Below are 20,960 nucleotides of genomic sequence, written 5' to 3' on the forward strand. Positions count from 1 at the left end.
ATTTTAAAAAGATTTTGTTAGTGTATACTTTTAGAATAGATGTTTAGAAATTTAAAGGTGTTGTACATCTTGCGTGAAAGCAAGTGTAATCAACAATATACATTTGTTTTAAACTTGTTTAACACAAGTTAACAATACCTAATTAAAATAGAAAAGTACAAAATGTAATACTATACAAGTTTTTTTTTTTTTTTTAAAGGGTTAATTGGTGAAAAATTCATTTCTACGAGGTTATATGTTATTTGATCTAAGGTTTAATTTTTTTTTGTGATAATGACAGGGCTTGAAAAGTCACTGAAAAAGTGGCCCAAAAATGTTGTTTGTGGCCGATAGTGAGATGGACATATAGGTGCCGTTGAACAAATATGTGAATTGATAAGTGAAATATGTACAAATGGGTAAAATTTAAACAGATAGTTGAACATATAAGTGGCACATGTACATATAAATGATATTTGGACAAATTGACAATTAAATATATTTTTAACAGATAAAATTACACTTGACTTGTTTACTAGTTTTCAAAATCCATTCTTTTACTTTAAAAATATTTTATTTTATTCCATCCATAATCTTCATTAGATCATACTTTTTTTCTATGATAGTGAGATATATAATACCAATCTAATTATTTTATTATTATTATAATTTTTACATAAAATTCATATAAAAAATTTGACAAGAATGATGTGGCATTACCATTATTATAATTAAATCTATCTTTAATGGTATTTTGTTTTGAAATTAAAGATCCATAATGAACCAAATTATTATATATCATTTTTTTTTTTGTTTATATAGTATTACTCTTCTTTCAAAATTAATTCTTACGTTATAAAGTTTATTTATTTTTTACATTATGTGATATTCAATAGATCATGTTAATTATAACGAGGTGAAAGTGAAATTTCACCAACTTCGTTTCAATTCATAAATAGTTTAAGTATTCGTTTACCAAATTTATTTAACTCGAATTCACCTGAATGAGTCTCTTTTCATTCGGACAAATTCGGGTTAAATAAATTCGGTAGATGTAATGGTGTTGTTATGAATACTCATCTCCCTCATCCTCCTCAAAACTCACAACCACACTATGGAGACTCATTCTTGGATTGTTTTAGCCATGGCATGGCTAGCAACATTGGCCATTCTCTCAAAAGTCTTCAATTATCGCCATTGCCAACGTACCTCTCCACCGGGTCCTAAACCATGGCCGATCATTGGCAACCTAAACCTCATCGGTCCCCTCCCACACCAATCCCTCCACAAATTATCCCAAAAATATGGCCACCTAATGCAACTTAAATTCGGCTCTTACTCAGTTGTGGTTGCCTCATCTGCTGAAATGGCTAAGCAATTCCTAAAGACACATGATCATATCTTCGCCTCTCGCCCTGTAATTGCTGCTGGCAAGTACACTACTTATAACTATTCCAACATAACATGGTCTCCCTACGGACCATATTGGCGCCAAGGGCGTAAAATTTTCCTCACTGAGCTATTTAGCGCGAAAAGGCTCGAGTCCTACGAATATATCCGCGTGGAGGAGAGGCAAGCCGTCATATCCCAACTCTTTGCCTTGTCAGGAAAGCCTATTATGCTTAGAGGTCATATTTCACACATGACACTAAGTGTTATGAGTAGAATTGTACTGGGTAAAAAGTACATTAGTGGATCCTTGCATGACAAATCTGTTTCGACAGTTGAAGAATTTCAGGAGATGTTGGATGAGTTGTTCTTTCTTAATGGCGTCGTGAATGTTGGAGATTGGATACCGTGGATCGACTTCTTAGACTTGCATTCTTAATGGCGTCGTGAATGTTGGAGATTGGATACCGTGGATCGACTTCTTAGACTTGCAAGGATACGTGAAGCGGATGAAGGCTTTGAGTAAGAAATTTGAGAGGTTTCATGACCTCGTGCTCGGTGAACACATCGCGAGAAAGGAGGAAGAGAAGGATTTTGTGGCAAAGGACATGGTGGATGTGCTATTGCAGCTTCTTGATGATCTGAACCTTGAGATTAAGCTCAATGGTGAGAGTGTCAAGGCCTTTATACAGGTATCATTGATTCTTTCCTCTCTGTTTTTTTTTCCCTCTTAATTGCCGAATATGTCCCTCATTTCATTTTTCATTATCTCATAATATTATTCTCTTTTCAAAAATTAAGGATTAAAATAATATAAATTTTTTATTTTGTTCTTATTTTAAATTCATTAACAACACAAAAACTATAATTATGACAATTGATATTATTAAAAAATATGCTATTAAAGGGTAATTTTGAAACAGTAATATTTTTAAAGTTCAATAATTGTACTACCAAAAAAAGTTAGATTCTCAAAAAAAGACTATTATTTTGGGACGGAGGGAGTATTTAAATTATAAATTGTTTTAATGCTAAGTTTGTTTTGGCAAAAAATGGTTTTCATACGATTTTTTTTTTTTCCAAAAAATATAATTTTGTAAAAGAAAAACTTCTTTTGTTTGGTTGTGCCTTGAAACTAATATACTAATTGTTATATTAGTACTAATAGAGGGTGGGTTATAAATGAGCCGAGCTAAGCTTTAGTGAGCCCAAGCTCGACTGATTTGTTTATCGAGCTTGTTTATTGAGTACAAGCTCAGCTTGACAACTAACTGGGTTCGAACTTGGCTTGATAACTAACTGAGTTCGAGTCCGGCTCGACTCGTTAATAATAATGAAATTCGAACTCAGCTCGACTCGGCTTGATAAGATTTTTTAAATATTATTTGTATTATTTAAACTCCGCCGGGGTTGTTAACAACTCCGCCGGTCCTAAGCCCGGGTTAAGGAGGAGGGTTGTGTGTTAGGTAGCCGACAGCCAACGCGTAAAAAAAGCCGCTCGGATCCCTTATGAAAATGAATCCTACTTTGAATCGTTTAAATGCTAGGTCGTTCCCCTCAAGTGACGCGTTGCGCCTGCCTCCGGGTGTTTCGAAAAGTGAGCAAAGGGCGCCGCATCGACGCCTGGGTGCGGTGAAAAATGGGCAAAGGTTTCCGCGTTTTTCTGGACGAGCGCGGGTAAAGAAGCTAGCCCAAGACTATAGGTTTAGGATAGTTACTTGGAACATAGGAACCTTAACTGGTAGGACGATGGAATTGGTAGATGTTATGATTAGGAGGAGAGTTAGTATAGCTTGCATACAAGAAACTAAGTGGACGGGAGAGAAAGCTAGGGAAATTGAGGGTACCGGTTTTAAACTTTATTATAGTGGTAAGGATAGACGCAGGAATGGGGTAGGAATCATAATTGCCAAGGGTCTTGTGGAAAGTGTGGTGGCGGTCACTAGGAAAGGAGATAGGATTATGCTGGTTAAACTAGTTATTGGAGGGAATATAGTGAATATTATTAGCGCTTACGCCCCTCAAGTAGGGTTAGATGATCAGACTAAGAGGGATTTTTGGGAGCAAATGGATGAGATCTTACAGGAGATACCCGTAGGAGAGAACCTGGTTATAGGTGGAGATTTTAATGGCCATGTGGGCATAGATAAAGTAGGTTATGAAAGGGTGCATGGTGGATACGGTTTTGGTGACAGAAATGAGGCTGGAGAGAGAATCTTAGATTTTGCGTTGGCTTCTGACCTGATGGTGGCCAATACTATGTATAGGAAGAGGGAGGAGCATTTGATAACCTTTAAGAGTGGATTAGTTAAGAGCCAAATAGATTATTTCTTAGTGAGAAAAGTGGACTGCCTGAAATGCAATGATTGTAAGGTGATTCCTGGTGAGAGTCTGGTCTCTCAACATAGGATTTTGGTACTAGATTTATGTTTTAGAGGGCAATACCAAGTTAGGAAGGATGGTGGGCGTCGTAGGACAAAATGGTGGGACTTAAAAGGGGATAAACTAGAAATATTTAAGAATCGAATGAATAAGGAAGGTACTTGGGACTTAGAAGGTGATGCTAACTCTATGTGGAATTCGATGGCCAATTGTATGAGGAGAATCTCAAGGGAAGTGCTTGGAGAGTCGAAAGGAATGGGATCCAGCTCTAGGGAAACTTGGTGGTGGAGGGAAGAGGTCCAAGCAGTAGTTAAGGCAAAAAAAGAGTGCTTTAAAAAGTGGCAGAATGATAGAACTGAGGAAAACCTTAAGAGCTATAGATTGGCTAATAAGGAGGTCAAGAAAGTAGTGAGAGAGATTAAGTTGAAAGTTTATGATGACCTATACACTAAACTAGATAGTAAGGAGGGAGAGAAGAGGGTATACAAACTTGCTAAGATACGGGAGAGGAAAACAAGAGATTTTAATCAAGTAAAGTGCATCAAGAGTGAGGATTCTAAGGTATTGGTGAAGGATGATGAGATTAAGGAAAGATGGAAGAATTATTTTGAGAAACTGTTAAATGAGGAACATGGAAGTACGACAATAGGGGAAGAAATAATCAATAATACGATAAACCAAGACTATAGATTCTATCGCAGGATTAGGAACTTTGAAGTGGAGATTGCACTTAAGAAGATGAAATCAAACAAGGCTTTAGGACCTGATGATATCCCTATTAAAGCTTGGAAGTGTTTGGGTAAAAAGGGAGTTGCTTAGTTGACTAGGTTGTTTAGCAAAATTTTGTTGACTAGGAACATGCCAGATGAGTGGAGGAAGAGTATTTTAGTGCCAATCTATAAGAATAAAGATGATGTCCAGAATTGTAACAACTATAGAGGAATTAAGCTAATGTGTCATATAATGAAAGTGTGGGAGAGGGTGATGGAACGCCGATTGCGAGACATAACAGAGGTGTCAGAGAATCAATTTGGGTTTATGCCTAGTAGGTCAACAATGGAAGCGATCTATCTTTTGAGGAGAGTAATAGAAAAGTATAAAGAAAAGAAAAGAGACATTCATATGGAGTTTATCGACCTTGAGAAAGCATATGACAGAGTGCCCCGAGATATAATATGGTGGGCGTTAGAGAAAAAAGGGGTGACAAAAGGCTACATTGACGTGATTAGGGACATGTATGAAGGGGTGGTGACCACTATTAGATCGCCAGCTGGAGAAACAAATGAATTTCCTATCACTGTAGGGTTACACCAAGGATCTACCTTAAGTCCTTATCTTTTTGCTTTAGTTATGGACGAGTTGACGATAAATATTCAGGATGACGTGCCATGGTGTATGCTTTTTGCAGACGATATTGTGTTAGTGGATGAGACTAGAGAAGGAGTTAACACAAAGTTGGAGATTTGGAGAAAAGCTCTTGAATCTAAAGGATTTCGGATAAGCAGAACTAAGACAGAGTACATGGAGTGTAAATTTAGTAACAGTAACAATGAAAGCAGAGGAGAAGTGAAGATTGAGAACCAAGAACTGCCTAAGAGTGAACATTTTCGTTATTTAGGGTCGATTATCACAACAGCGGGAGAGATTGATGCAGATGTAGCCCATAGGATTAAGGCGGGATGGTGTAAGTGGAGAAGTGCGTCTGGGGTATTGTGCGATAAACGAATACCCACTAGACTAAAAGGTAAGTTTTATAGAACGGCTATTACACTAGCTATGTTGTATGGGACGGAATGTTGGGCAACCAAGAAACAACATGTAGATAAGATGAGTGTGGCTGAGATGAGGATGCTAAGGTGGATATGTGGTAAGACTAGACAGGACAGGATTAGGAATGAGTGTATTCGGGAATGGGTAGGAGTAGCACCGATAGAAGATAAGTTGAGAGAGAATCGTTTGAGATGGTTTGGTCATATTCAACGGAGACCAACAGAGGCAGTAGTGAAGAGATGCGATGTTGTAACGGTAGATGGAAGTGCTAGGGGATGGGGTAGGCCTAGATTAACATTGACTAGCGTTATAAATAGAGATATGAATCTACTTAATTTGACTAATGAAATGGCCTTTGATAGGGCCGCGTGGAGAAGAAAGATTCATATAGCCGACCCCATTTGATGGGACTTAAGGCTTGGTTTGGTTTGGTTTGGTTTGGTTTTGTATTATTTAATATATAAATAATGCATTTATATTATTATTTATATATATTTATATGTTATAAATAAATATATTTATACTATTATTTAATATATAAATAGTTATATATATTATTTATAATATAGTAAATAATATATTTATTATATAATTCAAATAAAGATAAACCAGTCGAATTTGACGAGCCAAGTTTATTCGAACTCAAGTTTGACTTCTTTACTAAACGAATTGAGTTGAGCCCTTAACGAGCCGAGTTTTTTCGTAAACAGTTCGTTTTATTTGCAGCCCTAAGCGCGAGGGGAGGTAGATATAGAGGTAGAGGTAGAAGTAAAGGTAGAGGGGTGGGGGGTGCATCATTCTTGTAATTTTTCATTTTTCCTCAGCTGAATTCCCCTCTCAAATTGTGCAATTCAACTTTCATTAAAAAAATTCATAAATTTGGTTTTGTTTTCATAATTTATTTTATTTACCAAAAAAATAATTTGATGAAAATAAACACTACAAAGATATTTTGAAAATTTTATTTTTGAATCTATTATTTTTTTTCACCAATTTAATAACTACTTTTTTCAAAAAATAAATTCTGAAAACAAAACAAAACAAGCGCGTGCTGATAGTTGCATCCATGTATCATTATAAATTTTAAAACCATTGTTCCTGCAAACATAATCTTTGTCTAGCATAAATTACTGAAATTGTCTTTTTTTTCTTTGCTTTGCATGGCAAATTTTTTTTTTTCATGGACAGGACCTAATAGCTGGTGGCACAGATACCTCAGCAATTACACTAGAATGGGCAATGTCTGAACTCTTAAAAAAACCAGACCTAATCAACAAAGCAACCAAAGAGCTTGACAGAGTGATTGGAAGAGAAAGATGGGTAGAAGAGAAAGATTTTCCCCAACTTCCATACCTAGATGCGATCGTGAAGGAGACTATGAGGCTACACCCAGTGGTTGTACTACTCGTACCACATTTGGCTGTTGAAGATTGCAACGTAGCCGGTTATGACATTCGTAAAGGGACTAGAGTCTTCATCAACACATGGAGTATGGGGAGAGACCCTACAATATGGGATGCACCGGAGGAGTTTTGCCCTGAAAGGTTTTTAGGGAAAGAAATTGACGTGAGGGGACAGAGTTTTGAGTTGTTGCCATTTGGGTCGGGGAGGAGGATGTGCCCTGGGTATAGTTTTGGACTTAAAATGATTCGGTCAAGCTTGGCGAACATGTTACATGGATTTAATTGGAAATTACCGGATAATTTGAAGACAGAAGATTTGGGTATGGAGGAAGTGTTTGGACTGACCACACTTAGAAAAAACTCCACTTGTTGCAGTTGTGGAGCCTCGGCTCTCAGATCGCCTTTATTAGTTGGAAAAATATTGAAACTAACATGTCATGTTGGTTGTTTAATGTTGTATTACTACAATAATCCTATATCTTGTGGAAATTAATCTTTGAACTTTTCTAGTTACAAAATTGTGGAAATTACTATTGAGTGTGTGAAAAGGGGGTATTTTAAATTCTAATGAGTTGCTGTGCGTGAATTCAGCGTTGCACATAGAGGCGAAATTAAGAAATTAAATTAGCGGGGATATTTATTAATCACAACAATGAAAATTTTTACATAAATTTTTACGATTAACTTCAAGAAAAATAAAAATATATATATATATATATATATATATATATATATATTATTTGTAACTAATACATCATGGATAATATATAATAAAAAAAAGTCATGGATATGAGTTTTAAAATAAAATATATAATGATAAAGTAATTTTTTATAAAAAAATTTCAATAAAAATTCAATATAATAGTAATACCACGCCATAATTGACATATGATATCATTAACTAATATTAAAGAAATATATAGAAGATGAATCTCACATGTCAAATGTAATTAATAATTCAATAAATTTCATATCTTCATTGAAATTAATTATATTTACATGTTAATAATGATAGACATCATCATTGTATTGAAATTTTCATAAATAATAATATGACATATCGTAATATGTTTATTTTCAATAAAAAAACAACTATTATTATTCTCATAATTTAAAAAATATCATCCAAATTTCACTCTAAATAATATTTTATAATTTTTTTTATTTAAAATATTTTCTTTATGTTTATCAAAAAAAATATGTATATTCACTACAAGAAAAAGCAGATTTCGCGACTAAAAATGAATTTTTCGTCGCTGAAAGTAGCAGAATTGGCGACAAAAATGGAATAAGTCACCAAAAGTGACTAAAACAGTTTAGTAGCCAAATGTAGGGGTCTTAGCGACTAAAACTCAGTTTAGTCGCCGAATATAGGGGTTTTAGCGACTAAAAAAATTTTAGTAGCCAAAAGAGAAGGTTTTTGGCGACTAAAAACATTTAGTAGCCAAAAGTATAGGTTTTGGCGACTAAAAAATAGTTTGGTCGCCGATTATACGTGTTTTACCGACAAAAATCAATTTCGTAGCCAAAAGTGAAGCTTTTTGGCTACTAAAAAAAATTTAGTAGCTAAAAGTCAAGAATTGCCGACTAAAATGCAGTTTAGTCGCCCAAAGTAGAGGTTTTGGCGACTAAATTTCAGTTTAGTCGCCAAAAGTGGAGGTTTTTCGGCGGGAATGAATTTTTTTAGCGACAAAAATATAATTAGTTGCCAAAACTATACAATTGGTGACTAAAAAATAGATTTAGTCGCCAAAAGTGTTCTGAATCTGTGTGTTCTATATTTTAAATTTAGAGCAACATGTAGTCTAATGTGCTGCTTTCTTTTTTCTGGTCATGGACTGATTGTTGTGGCTGCCTACTATTGGAGGCTTCCTTCAGGTTGGAGACTTCCTTTAGGATGATCTGTGTGACAGGTAGAACAACAATAATTTATGCCATGGTCTTGGTAAATAATCTGCAAGAATCTGGTCTGAGAAGGTCTGTGCATCAGTTCTGCTGCTGTTGCTTCTGGTCTGGGTGGATGGCTGCTGTGTTCTGCAGATGGTGGAGCTGTATGGCCAAATACTCTGCAGATGGTGAGCTGCTGTGATCTAGTTTGCACTAGTTGACCAAATGCGTGTGGATTGTAGAAAGTTTTAAAACAACTGCAAGTCTCCAATATTTATTCTTCATGTATCTGTGTCTTTTATGAACTTCCATGTTCATACTATTCGACAAATCTAGCATTCTTAATTTTGAACAGGGTTGACTTTGTTTGCAAGAACATGTATTGTATATAAAATGGCATTTGCTTGTTTATTCTCGGTTGTCTATGCTTTGCCAATTCCTTAACATCTGTTTGTGTGGTGATTTTTGAAGCAAAAATTATCTATTGGTTTTGAACTTATTTCTTTTTATTCTATGATGAAAGAATACCAAATGGCAAAATTTGTGAAACTGTAAAACTATTTACACATAATTTTTTTACACACCAATTCGTTGCACACTATTTTTTTATGCACCAACTGCCAAAATGTGTAAAATCTGTTAAACTGTCACTACAAGAAAAGTCACTTTTGGCGACTAAATTTTTAGTCGCCAAAAGTCTATTTTTAGTCGTCGAAAGTCGAAATTTGACTTTTCCCGACAAAATTCTTTAGTCGCCACATTTGTCGCGTATACGTTGTCGGCATAGGCATTGGCGACTAATATTTTTTTAGTCGCCAAAAGACAGGTCTTTCGCGACTAAAATGTTAGTCGCCAATAGTGTTTTAGCCTTTTGAAAATCATACATTTACCGACTAATAATTTAGTCGCCAATACTCAATCAATCGCCGACTAAACGGCTTAGTCGCCAAAATCAAGACTTTTGGCGACTAATATTTAGTCGCCAAAGGTGTTCCGTCGGGAAAAAAAAAAAACCACTTTTTTTTGGTTTTTCTGAGTTTCGAACCGTGCCCAACCATCCCACATTGCAACCTTTTTTGCAACACACTCCCTCCACTATGCCACTACAATATCACATGAATATATTTGCAATATATATTATTTATATAATATATTGACAGTATTAATACAAAACAATATATATAAATATAATTATTTTAATTCAATATAATTTATGTAAAAAATAAATTATTTATTAAAAAAAATTTAGGCCACTTTTGGCGACTAAATAATGGATTTAGTCGCCAATTCTATGATTTTTGGGTTACTAATTATTTTTTTGTCGGTAAAAAAACAAGTTGAAATTAAAAAATAGTAGTTTTGGCGACTAAATCTGTTTTTAGTCGCCAAAAACGTGTCCTTTTGGCTACTAAACTGAATTTTAGTCGCCAATTCACTGTTTTTAGCTACTAATTTTTTTTTGTAGCCAAAAACCTTCATTTTCAGCGACTAATCTTTTTTTAGTCGGAAAAACACCTATAATCGGCGACTAAAATGTTTTTTAGTCGCCAAAACCATCACTTTTGGCTATTAAATTATTTTAGTCGCCAAAAACCGTCACTTTTGGCTACCAAAAAACCTTTAGTCGCTAAAACCCCTACATTCTGCGACTAAACTGCCTTTTAGTCGCTAAAAGCCTGGTATTCGGCGACTAAACTATTTTAGTCGGCAAAAGGGTTCAATTTTATGAATTTTTAGTCGCCAAAAACACTTTTTCTTGTAGTGTGTTTACACAATTTCTGATCAGACTTTGTAAAACTTCTACCTCATGCATAATATGTTGTGTTGTTTTGTTTCTCTCTCTAAAAATTAAAAAAAAACCATGTTTACACACTATTTTTTTCTAATTGGGGGTTGTTTGTATTTTTTGTTTTTGAAAAAACCAATCAAACGGATTTCTGAGAATTTTTTTTGAAAATGATCCTGGAAAAAGACAATCAAACACATTTCTGAATTTTTTTTTGAAAATATCTATTTAGTTTAATTACTCTCAAAAATATATTTGTAAAAAATATTTCAAAAAATTATTTTTGAAACACAAACCAAATAAACCCATATCGTCTGATATTCTTTTTATTTTTTAACACAAAATAAATTTTATTTCTTTTACCAATCACCACATCTTTACCCATCATGTAATCGTATCTCAATCAAATAAATAATAATCGCACCCATTAATTAGTGGTACCCACCACCTCAAAAAGTAGTGGACGTCCGGCACCTGGACGAGAAATAATTTTGCCGCACTACGCACGGCTGTCAGATTTGACAACTCCATGTTGCAGAATCATAAACGTGATGTTGATAATAACATTACTATTGTTATAATTTAATAATAAATAGTAAGATTCACTTAATTAGAGTTTTTTAAAAATATATTTTTTTAAAATTTATTTTTTTACTTTTCATATTTTATTTATTTTTATCAAATTTTTTTAATATTTTAAGTAATTTTTTTAATTTTCAAACATACTTAATATAAATAAACTTAAAAATAAATAATTTCTGAAAAATCTTTTTAAAAATTAGTTAAATACCCAAAAAAAAAAAATGAAAATTCAGTATATTTTTATATATTTATTAACTTTTTAAAATATTTTTTATAAATTTTTTACTTTTTGGATACATCTAAGTAAATTGCATCTAAAAAAATAAAAAAATGTTTAACATTTTAAAAATATTCACTAAAAATAAAAAAAAATACGAAAACCAAACAACTCAAATCAAACACACTAAATTATTTGTCAAATTATAGTAATGATGTTCCAATAGTACATATACTATTTTAGCAAATCTCAACCAACTTTCTCTCCAAATTTATAAGTGTTGTTTGAATATAGATTTTTCAATGATTTTTTTTTTGTTTATTTTTTGTCTTTTGTGACTTTTTTTTATATGTTTGTAAAAAAGATTATATATTTATATTATACCCGACTAGAAAAATATAAAAAAACAAAAAGAAATTGAAAATTTGAAAAATTAATTTAAATATTCAAAATTACATTGGAACATAAAAATGACATTGCAAATAAAGACTAAAAATTACATTGAAAATAAATGATATTGCAAAATTAAAAAATGCATTCTCCCGTAATTATTCATCAGGAGACAGAGGAAAATAGTAGTTTGGGTTGTTGACATTTACGGATCACTTGGCAAAAATCTTTTTTTTTTTTTTTTTGCATTATGTAATACACTTTCATCTGAAGGTTCAAATGAGAAATGTCTGTAGTCATTATCAAATGTTCTTATTTTTTGATCTCATGTTATTATCTTTTGATCTCAAGTTTTTTCATCTCCTGCAGTACTTGAATCTTTTTTTTTTTCCTCTCTTTCAACTTTTTTCTTTTTCTTTCCTTCTTAGTAAGGTGTTGATTAAATGTCTCCAATTGTATGCTCATTTTTTGGATTCAACTTCAACCACTTAATTTCTCCGAAATAATTTTTTGCAGCTTTTCTACCCATAAGCCTTTTACCACTTGCAAAGACACTACCCTCACCGATTTGATCATTACCAACAGTTGGATTGTTACCAACACTTAGACTACTGTCGTATTCAAGAGAAATACAGTTATTCATAGGGGAATCGGGGTTGAATTAGGGAAAAACGGTGTATGTATCATTGATTTTACCATGTTTGTAGGAGTTACATCTTGCCACCTGATATTATTTTGTAAGATTGACCAACAATGTTTGTAAGCAAAATGTTTGTTTTCATCTTGATGGTATAACAGTTTTACTTGAAGTATCTATACCAATAAAATATTAAATTAATTAATTAGTTAATTTTTATATAAGACAAATTAAAAAAAGACAAAACAAAACAAAACAAACAAACAAACAAACTTAAAAAATGAAGATGAAATCTTACTATATCAACTTGAGACATCCCACTTGGGTGTAAATTTTCGACTTGCGCTAAATACCCAAGAAATTTGTTACAACATTTCGTGATTACACCCCATCGAAATAAGATAGACACTTGTGTTCTTGACTGATCATTCTGCAGCAAGCAATAATTTTCAAAATTTCTTCTCCAAAAATGAGCATGAGATTGCAAATTCTATACAATTGGGTCTTCAATAATGTGACACCAAGCTCCACAAATTGCCACATCTTCTTGAGTAGTGAATGATTTTCCTCTCTTTGTTTTTGATAAACCTTCCATAGTAATTGTGGGAAAAAATTAAAAAGAAAATAATTTTAAAAATTTGTTGTCAAATGAAATTGAGATAAAGAGAGGAGAAAAGAAAAATGAAATTTGAAATATTTGCTGTGAAATAAAATTGAGATTGAGGTTTCTATTTATAGAAATACAAAATATGGCCATTTAGCCAAAAAAAAAAAAAAAAGCAGAAGATAACCATTAATTTATAACTGTTTTTTTTTTTTTTCAAGCAAAAAGAGCATAACAACTCCTTTGCCTTTCCAAGACAGATCACCACTGTCCACGTAATACCATTTCTAACGGTTGAGATGAAGGTCCAGAATCATCCAACCCTTTTCCTCTCTCTCTTAGTCTCCCTCTCCCTCTCACTCTGACTCTGACTCTGACTCTGACTCTATATATTTTCTCTTTCTCTCTTCGATCAGCTACGAAGCATGTCTCCCTCTCCCCCACTCGCACTCATCTCTCTCTCTCTCTCTCTCTCTCTCTCTCTCTTTCTCTCCTAGAATGGAAAAAACGATCACCAGATCTACCTCACCCTTACTGTCACTTTATCGCTCCTTGGTCTCTGTTCTATCTTTCCCTCATTGTCACTCTATTTCTCTTCTCTCTCTCTTCGATTGGCGACGGTACAAGATCGAAGAGACGATCAGCGATCGTCTACCCTCCATCCCTCTCTTTCTCACTCCTAGAATGAAAGAGACGATCAACAGATCTACCTCTCCCTCACTATCACTCTATCTTTCTTCTCTCTCTCTTCGATCAGTGATGGTACAAGATCGAAGAGACAATCAACAACCAAATCTACTTTGAACTACCAAAACAATGTATTTATTATTTTCAGTTTTGTCCATATTTTGAGATTTTGAGATTTATTAAACTTATGAAATTGCTTGTTGAGCTCCAATGAAATTGTTGAATTTTTTTTGTTGAATCTGACATTTGTTGAATTTGTTTGAAATTTATTAATTGTGGTTGATTGATTGTGTTTTGAAAAAAAAAAAATTACTGATTTCGGGTTAATTAAAAAAATTTATTAAAAAAAAACTTTGTTCATTTCGGGTAAATTTAAAAAAAAATTATTGAAAAAAAATTTGGTGAATTTTGAAAAACAAAAATAGTGAAACAGTTGCTGGGAGAGAGGGAGTGAGGGAGGGAGGGAATGAGAAAAATAGTTGGTTTTGGTTGAGTTGGCATAAATGGCAGCTGCCAACGCTTTTGACACAAACTTTGGCATTTTTTAAATTTGACAGCTGCTATATTCAACCATTAAGTATCATTTTTCAACACAGCTGCTATATTATAGCAATGGCAACCCCAATGGCAAACCATTGGAGATGCTCTCACTTTGGGCTTATTTGGTTTGTATCTCGAGATATAATTTTTATTAAAAAAATTAAAATTTTATTTGTTTCAAATTTTTGAAAAAACTTTCCAAAATCACTTTATCTATCCTATACATCAATCAATAACTTATGTCTCTCTCTCTCTCTCTCTCTCTCTCTCTCCCTCTCTCCTTCTCAATCACTTTTTTCTCACACACATCTACTCAATTACAACAAAATGTCAAATCATCGCAAATTCCTAAACTCCAAAACTATTTTCAAAATATACAACCAAACAAATCAAAAAAATTTCTAAACTCTCTCCCTAATTTTTTTTTTGAAAATTTATCTTAAAACACAAACCAAACACAAACCAAACACGCCCCTTTGATTTTTGATTTTTTTTTATATTTAATAATTGTTTTACTATTTTGAGTACTCCTTCTGTTTTAAAATAATAATTCTTTTTGAGAATTCTAACTTTTTTTAATAGTATAATAATTTTTAAAACATTAATTTTTCAAAATAACCCTTTAATAGTACATTTTTTTTTAGAATATCAACTGTCATAATTATATTTTTTGTGTTATTAATGAATTTAAAAGAAGGGTAAAATAGTAAATTCATATTATTTTATTCCTTGATTTTTGAAAAGAAACTAATATTTTGGGACAGTAAAAAATGAAATAAGGGACTAATATTTTAGGACAAAGGGACTAATATTCTACTTTTTAGATGTGCATAACTTAGATGCATTTAAAAAATAAAATGTTTATAAAAAAAATATTTTAAAATTTTAATAAATATATAAAAATAGCAAAATGTACTAAATTTTTATAATTTTTTGTATTTGTTGAATTTTTAAAATAAAAATTCATAAATATTTTACTTTTTAAGTATATCTAATTAGGTACATTTGAAAAAAAAAATTATGAATAGTTTTTGTTAGAATTTTAAGAAATAAATTTTTCTGTTTTTAAATTAGATATCAATTTTATTGGATTAACTAATTCAAAAGACTAATTTCACCATTCATTAATAGGGGACTTAATTAAAGTCGGGACAGAGTCCGTGTAAATTGGCCATAAGAAATTGTTTTCACTTAAGAGATTTCAAACTTGAAATTTTGAAGGAAGCATAACTTTAGGTCTCAGACCTTGACCACCAGGCCAACTGTTTGAAGGAAGCATAACTTTAGGTCTCAGACCTTGACCACCAGACCAACTCTTTTAGTTGTTTTAAATTAAAATTATATGAAAATTTTCAATATTTTTCATTTCTTTTGTTTTAAATTTTTAGTAAAATTTTCTGAAAGAAGGATTTTGAAAACCAAATGGCTCTATTTGATTTTATTTTTAGAATTTTTTTTATAAAAAAAATAAAATCTAACTTGGCAAAAATAAACAATAAAGATTTTTTTTTTTTTATTTTAAAATTGTTATAGCCCCCAAAAAGAAAATACCAGCCTGTGAATTTGTCAAAAATCTTAAAGGAGGTTGTTGGAAATTAACCCTATATATAAATGTTAGAATTTACATTTTCATAATTTTAAAAAGATTTTGTTAGTGCATGCTTTTAAAATAGAAGTTTAGAAATTTAAAAGTGTTGTTCATCTTGCATGAAAGCAAGTGTAATCAACAATATACAGTTGTTTTAAACTTGTTTAACACAAGTTAACAATACCCTAATTAAAATAGAAAAGTACAAAATGTAATTACTATACAAGTTTTTTTTTATTAAAGGGTTAATTGGTGAAATTTTCATTTCTACGGGGTTATATGTTATTTGGACTAATTTTTAATTTTTCTTCGTGATAATGACACGAGTTGAAAAGTCATTGAAAAAGTAGCCCAATAATGTTGTTTGTAGCCGATGGTGAAATGAATAAATAAGTGACATTAAACAAATATATGAATTGATAAGTGACATGTGTACAAATAAGTAAGATTTAAACAAATAATTGAACGTATAAATAACACATGTACATATAAATGATATTTAGACAAGTCGACAAATAAATATATTTTGAATAGATAAAATTACACATGACTTGCGTTACTAGTTTTCAAAATCCATTCTTTTACTTTAAAAAATATTTTATTATATTCCATCCATAATCTTCATTAGATCATACGTTTTTTCTATGATAGTGATATATATAATACAAATCTAATTATTTTATTATTATTACATTTTTTACATAAAATTCATAAAAAAAATTTGACAAGAACAATATGGCATTACCATTATTAAAAATAAATTTATTTTTAATGATGTTTTGTTTTGAAATTAAAGGACCATAATGAACCAAATGTTTATATATAATTTTTATTTTATTTTATTTTATATAGCATTACTTTTTTTTCAAAATTAATTCTTACGTTATAAAAATTATTATTTTTTTCATTATGTGATATTCAATGGATCATGTCAATTATAACAAGGTGAAAGTGAAATTTCACCAACTTCGTTTCAATTTATAAAGAGATTAATTATTCGTCCATCAAATTTATTTAGTTTAAATTCGCCTGAATGAGTCTCTTCTCATTCGGATGAATTCGGGTTAAATAAATACCGTAGATGTAGTGGTATTGTTATAAATACCCATCTCCCTCATCTTCCTCCAAACTCACAACCACACAATGGAGACTCATTCTTGGATTGTTTTAGCCATGGCATGGCTAGCAACATTGGCCATTCTCTCAAAAGTCTTCAATTATCGCCATCACCAAGGCACCTCTCCACCGGGTCCTAAACCATGGCCGATCATTGGCAACCTAAACCTCATCGGTCCCCTCCCACACCAATCCCTCCACAAATTATCCCAAAAATATGGGCACCTAATGCAACTTAAATTCGGCTCTTACTCAGTTGTGGTTGCCTCATCTGCTGAAATGGCCAAGCAATTCCTAAAGACACATGATCATATCTTCGCCTCTCGCCCTGCAATCGCTGCTGGCAAGTACACTACTTATAACTATTCCAACATAACATGGTCTCCCTACGGACCATATTGGCGCCAAGGGCGTAAAATTTTCCTCACTGAGCTATTTAGCGCAAAAAGGCTCGAGTCCTACGAATATATTCGTGTGGAGGAGAGGCAAGCCTTCATATCCCAACTCTTTGCCTTGTCAGGAAAGCCTATTATGCTTAGAGGTCATATTTCACACATGACACTAAGTGTTATGAGTAGAATTGTACTAGGTAAAAAGTACATTAGTGAATCCTTGCGTGAGAAATCTGTTTTGAGAGTTGAAGAATTTCAGGAGATGTTGGATGAGTTGTTCTTTCTTAATGGTGTCGTGAATGTTGGAGATTGGATACCATGGATCGACTTCTTAGACTTACAAGGATACGTGAAGCAAATGAAGGCTTTGAGTAAGAAATTTGAGAGGTTTCATGACCTCGTGCTCGGTGAACACATCGCGAGGAAGGAGGAAGAGAAGGATTTTGTGGCAAAGGACATGGTGGATGTGCTATTGCAGCTTCTTGATGATCCGAACCTTGAGATTAAGCTCAATGGTGATAGTGTCAAGGCCTTTATATTGGTATGATTGATTCTTTCCTCCTTTTTTTTTTTTTTTTTTTTTTTTTTTCAATTGTCAAATGTACCATTTGTTAGGTCTCTTATTTCATTTTTCATTATCTCATAATATTATTCTTTTTTCAAAAATTAAAAATTAAAATAATTTGAATTTTTTATTTTGTCCTTATTTTAAATTGATTAACAACACAAAAATTACAATTATGACAATTGATATTACTAAAAAAAATATACTATTAAAGGGTAATTTTGAAAAAGTAATATTTTTAAAGTTTAATAATTGTACTATCAAAAAAAATTGAATTTCAAAAAAAGACTATTATTTTGGGACAGAGAGAGTATTTAAATTATAAATTCTTTTAATGCTAAGTTTGTTTTGGCGAAAAATGGTTTTCATCCAAATTTTTTTTCCAAAAAATATTATATTGTAAAAGAAAAACTTCTTTTGTTTGGTTGTGCCTTGAAACTAATATACTAATTGTTGTATTGGTACTAATAGAGGGTAGGCTACATATGAGGCGAGCTGGGTTTTGCTGAGCTCAAGCTCGACTAATTTGTTTATCGAGCTTGTTTATTGAGTGCGAGCTCAACTTGATAACTAAGTGGGTTTGAGCCCGGCTCGACTCGTTAATATTAATAAAATTTGAACTCAACTCGATTCGGCTGGATAAGATTTTTTAAATATTATTTATATTATTTAATATATAGATAATGTATTTATATTATTATTTTTATATATTTATATATTATAAATAAATATATTTATACTATTATTTAATATATAAATAATTATATATGTTATGTATAATATAGTAAATAATATATTTATTATATAACTTAAATAAAAATAAACCAGCCGAACTTGACAAGCTGAGTTTATTCGAGCTCGAGTTTGACTTGTTTACTGAATGAATCGAGTTGAGCCCTTAACAAGCCGAGTTTTTTCGTAAACAGTTCGTTTCATTTGCAGCTATAAGCACTTGTGGAGGTAGAGGTAAAGGTAGAGGTGAAGGCAGTGGGGATGGGGGTGCATCATTCTTGTAATTTTTCATTTTTCCTCAGCTGAATTCCCCTCTCAAAATGTGCAGTTCAACTTTCATTTAAAAAATTCATAAATTTGGTTTTGTTTTCATAATTTATTTTATTTACCAAAAAAATAATTTGATGAAAATAAACAGTACAAAGATATTTTGAAAATTTTATTTTTGAATATAATATTTTTTTCACCAATTTAATTTCTACTTTTTTCAAAAAAAAAATTCTGGAAACAAAACAAAACAGGCGCGTGCTGATGGTTGCATCCATGTATCATTATAAATTTTGAAACCATTGTTCCTGCAAACATAATCTTTGTCTAGCATAAATTACTGAAATTGTCTTTTTTTCTTTGCTTTGCATGGCAATTTTTTTTTTCATGGACAGGACCTAATAGCTGGTGGCACAGATACCTCAGCAATTACACTAGAATGGGCAATGTCTGAACTCTTAAAAAAACCAGACCTAATCAACAAAGCAACCAAAGAGCTTGACAGAGTGATTGGAAGAGAAAGATGGGTAGAAGAGAAAGATTTCCCCCAACTTCCATACCTAGATGCGATCGTGAAGGAGACTATGAGGCTACACCCAGTGGTTGTACTACTCGCACCACATTTGGCTCTTGAAGATTGCAAAGTTGCTGGTTATGACATTCGTAAAGGGACTAGAGTCTTCATCAACACGTGGAGTATGGGGAGAGACCCTACAATATGGGATGCACCGGAGGAGTTTTGCCCTGAAAGGTTTTTAGGGAAAGAAATTGATGTGAGGGGACAGAGTTTTGAGTTGTTGCCATTTGGGTCGGGGAGGAGGATGTGCCCTGGTTATAGTCTTGGACTTAAAATGATTCGGTCAAGCTTGGCGAACATGTTACATGGATTTAGTTGGAAATTACCGGATAATTTGAAGACAGAAGATTTGGGTATGGAGGAAGTGTTTGGACTGACCACACTTAGAAAAACTCCACTTGTTGCAGTTGTGGAGCCTCGGCTCTCAGGTCGCCTTTATTAGTTAGAAAAATATTGAAACTAACATGTCATGTTGGTTGTTCAATGTTGTATTACTACAATAATCCTATGTCTTGTGGAAATTAATCTTTGAACTTTTCTAGTCACAAAATTGTGGAAATTACTATTGAGTGTGTGAAAAGGGAGTATTTTAAATTCTAATGAGTTGCTGTGCATGAATTCAGCATTGCAGATAGTGGCGAAATTAAGAAATTAAATTAGAGGGGATATTTATTAATCACAACAATGAAAATTTTTACAAAAATATTTTACATAAATTTTTACGATTAACTTCAAGAAAAATAAATATATATATATATATATATATATATATATATATATATATATATATATATATATATATTATTTGTAACTAATATATCATGGATAATATATATATATATATATATATAAAGTCATGGATATGAGTTATAAAATAAAATATATGATGATAAAGTAATTTTTATAAAAAAAAATTTCAATAAAAATTCAATATAATAGTAATACCACTTCATAATTGACATATGATATCATTAACCAATATTAAAGAAATATATAGAAGATGAACCTCACATGTCAAATGTAATTAATAATTCAATAAATTTCATATCTTCATTGAGATTAATTATATTTGCATGTTAATAATGATAGACATCATCATTGTATTGAAATTTTCATAGATAATAATATGACATACCGTAATATGTTTATTTTCAATAAAAAAACAACTATTATTATTCTCATAATTTAAAAAATATCATTCAAATTTCACTCTAAATAATATTTTATAATTTTTTTTATTTAAAATATTTTCTTTATGTTTATCAAAAAAAATATGTATATTCCAAAACCCAAGGGGGCACGTGACCCGCCAGATCCCTCTATGCCTCCGCCACTAGCTACAGGCACGATAGAAGTCAGTTTAGGAAAGCGGTTTTAATAACTAGGCTCAGTCTGCGGCCCTAAGCCTGCGACCCAAGCGTTATTATGAGTGGGTTTGGATTGAGCCTGGGCCTGGATCCCATTTTTTGG

General features: G+C 31.9%; 1 protein-coding gene and 1 pseudogene across 1 annotated transcript; both read left to right on the forward strand.

Annotated features, from left to right (window-relative positions):
• Window positions 1-1,093: 1,093 nt before the first annotated feature.
• LOC114322651 (trimethyltridecatetraene synthase-like) lies at window positions 1,094-7,450 on the forward strand (annotated as a pseudogene).
• A 7,965-nt stretch (window positions 7,451-15,415) lies between these two features.
• On the forward strand, window positions 15,416-20,090 carry LOC145824483 (trimethyltridecatetraene synthase-like). Its single transcript, XM_082924227.1, has 2 exons — window positions 15,416-17,890; window positions 19,309-20,090. Exons 1-2 carry the CDS (start codon window positions 16,985-16,987, stop codon window positions 19,930-19,932), a joined length of 1,530 nt encoding a protein of 509 aa, XP_082780353.1. The 5' UTR covers window positions 15,416-16,984; the 3' UTR covers window positions 19,933-20,090.
• The last annotated feature ends 870 nt before the right edge of the window (window positions 20,091-20,960 follow it).

Source organism: Camellia sinensis, chromosome 4 (genome assembly GCF_055761805.1).
Source record: "Camellia sinensis isolate YWXY chromosome 4, ASM5576180v1, whole genome shotgun sequence".
NCBI classification, from domain to species: domain Eukaryota; kingdom Viridiplantae; phylum Streptophyta; class Magnoliopsida; order Ericales; family Theaceae; genus Camellia; species Camellia sinensis.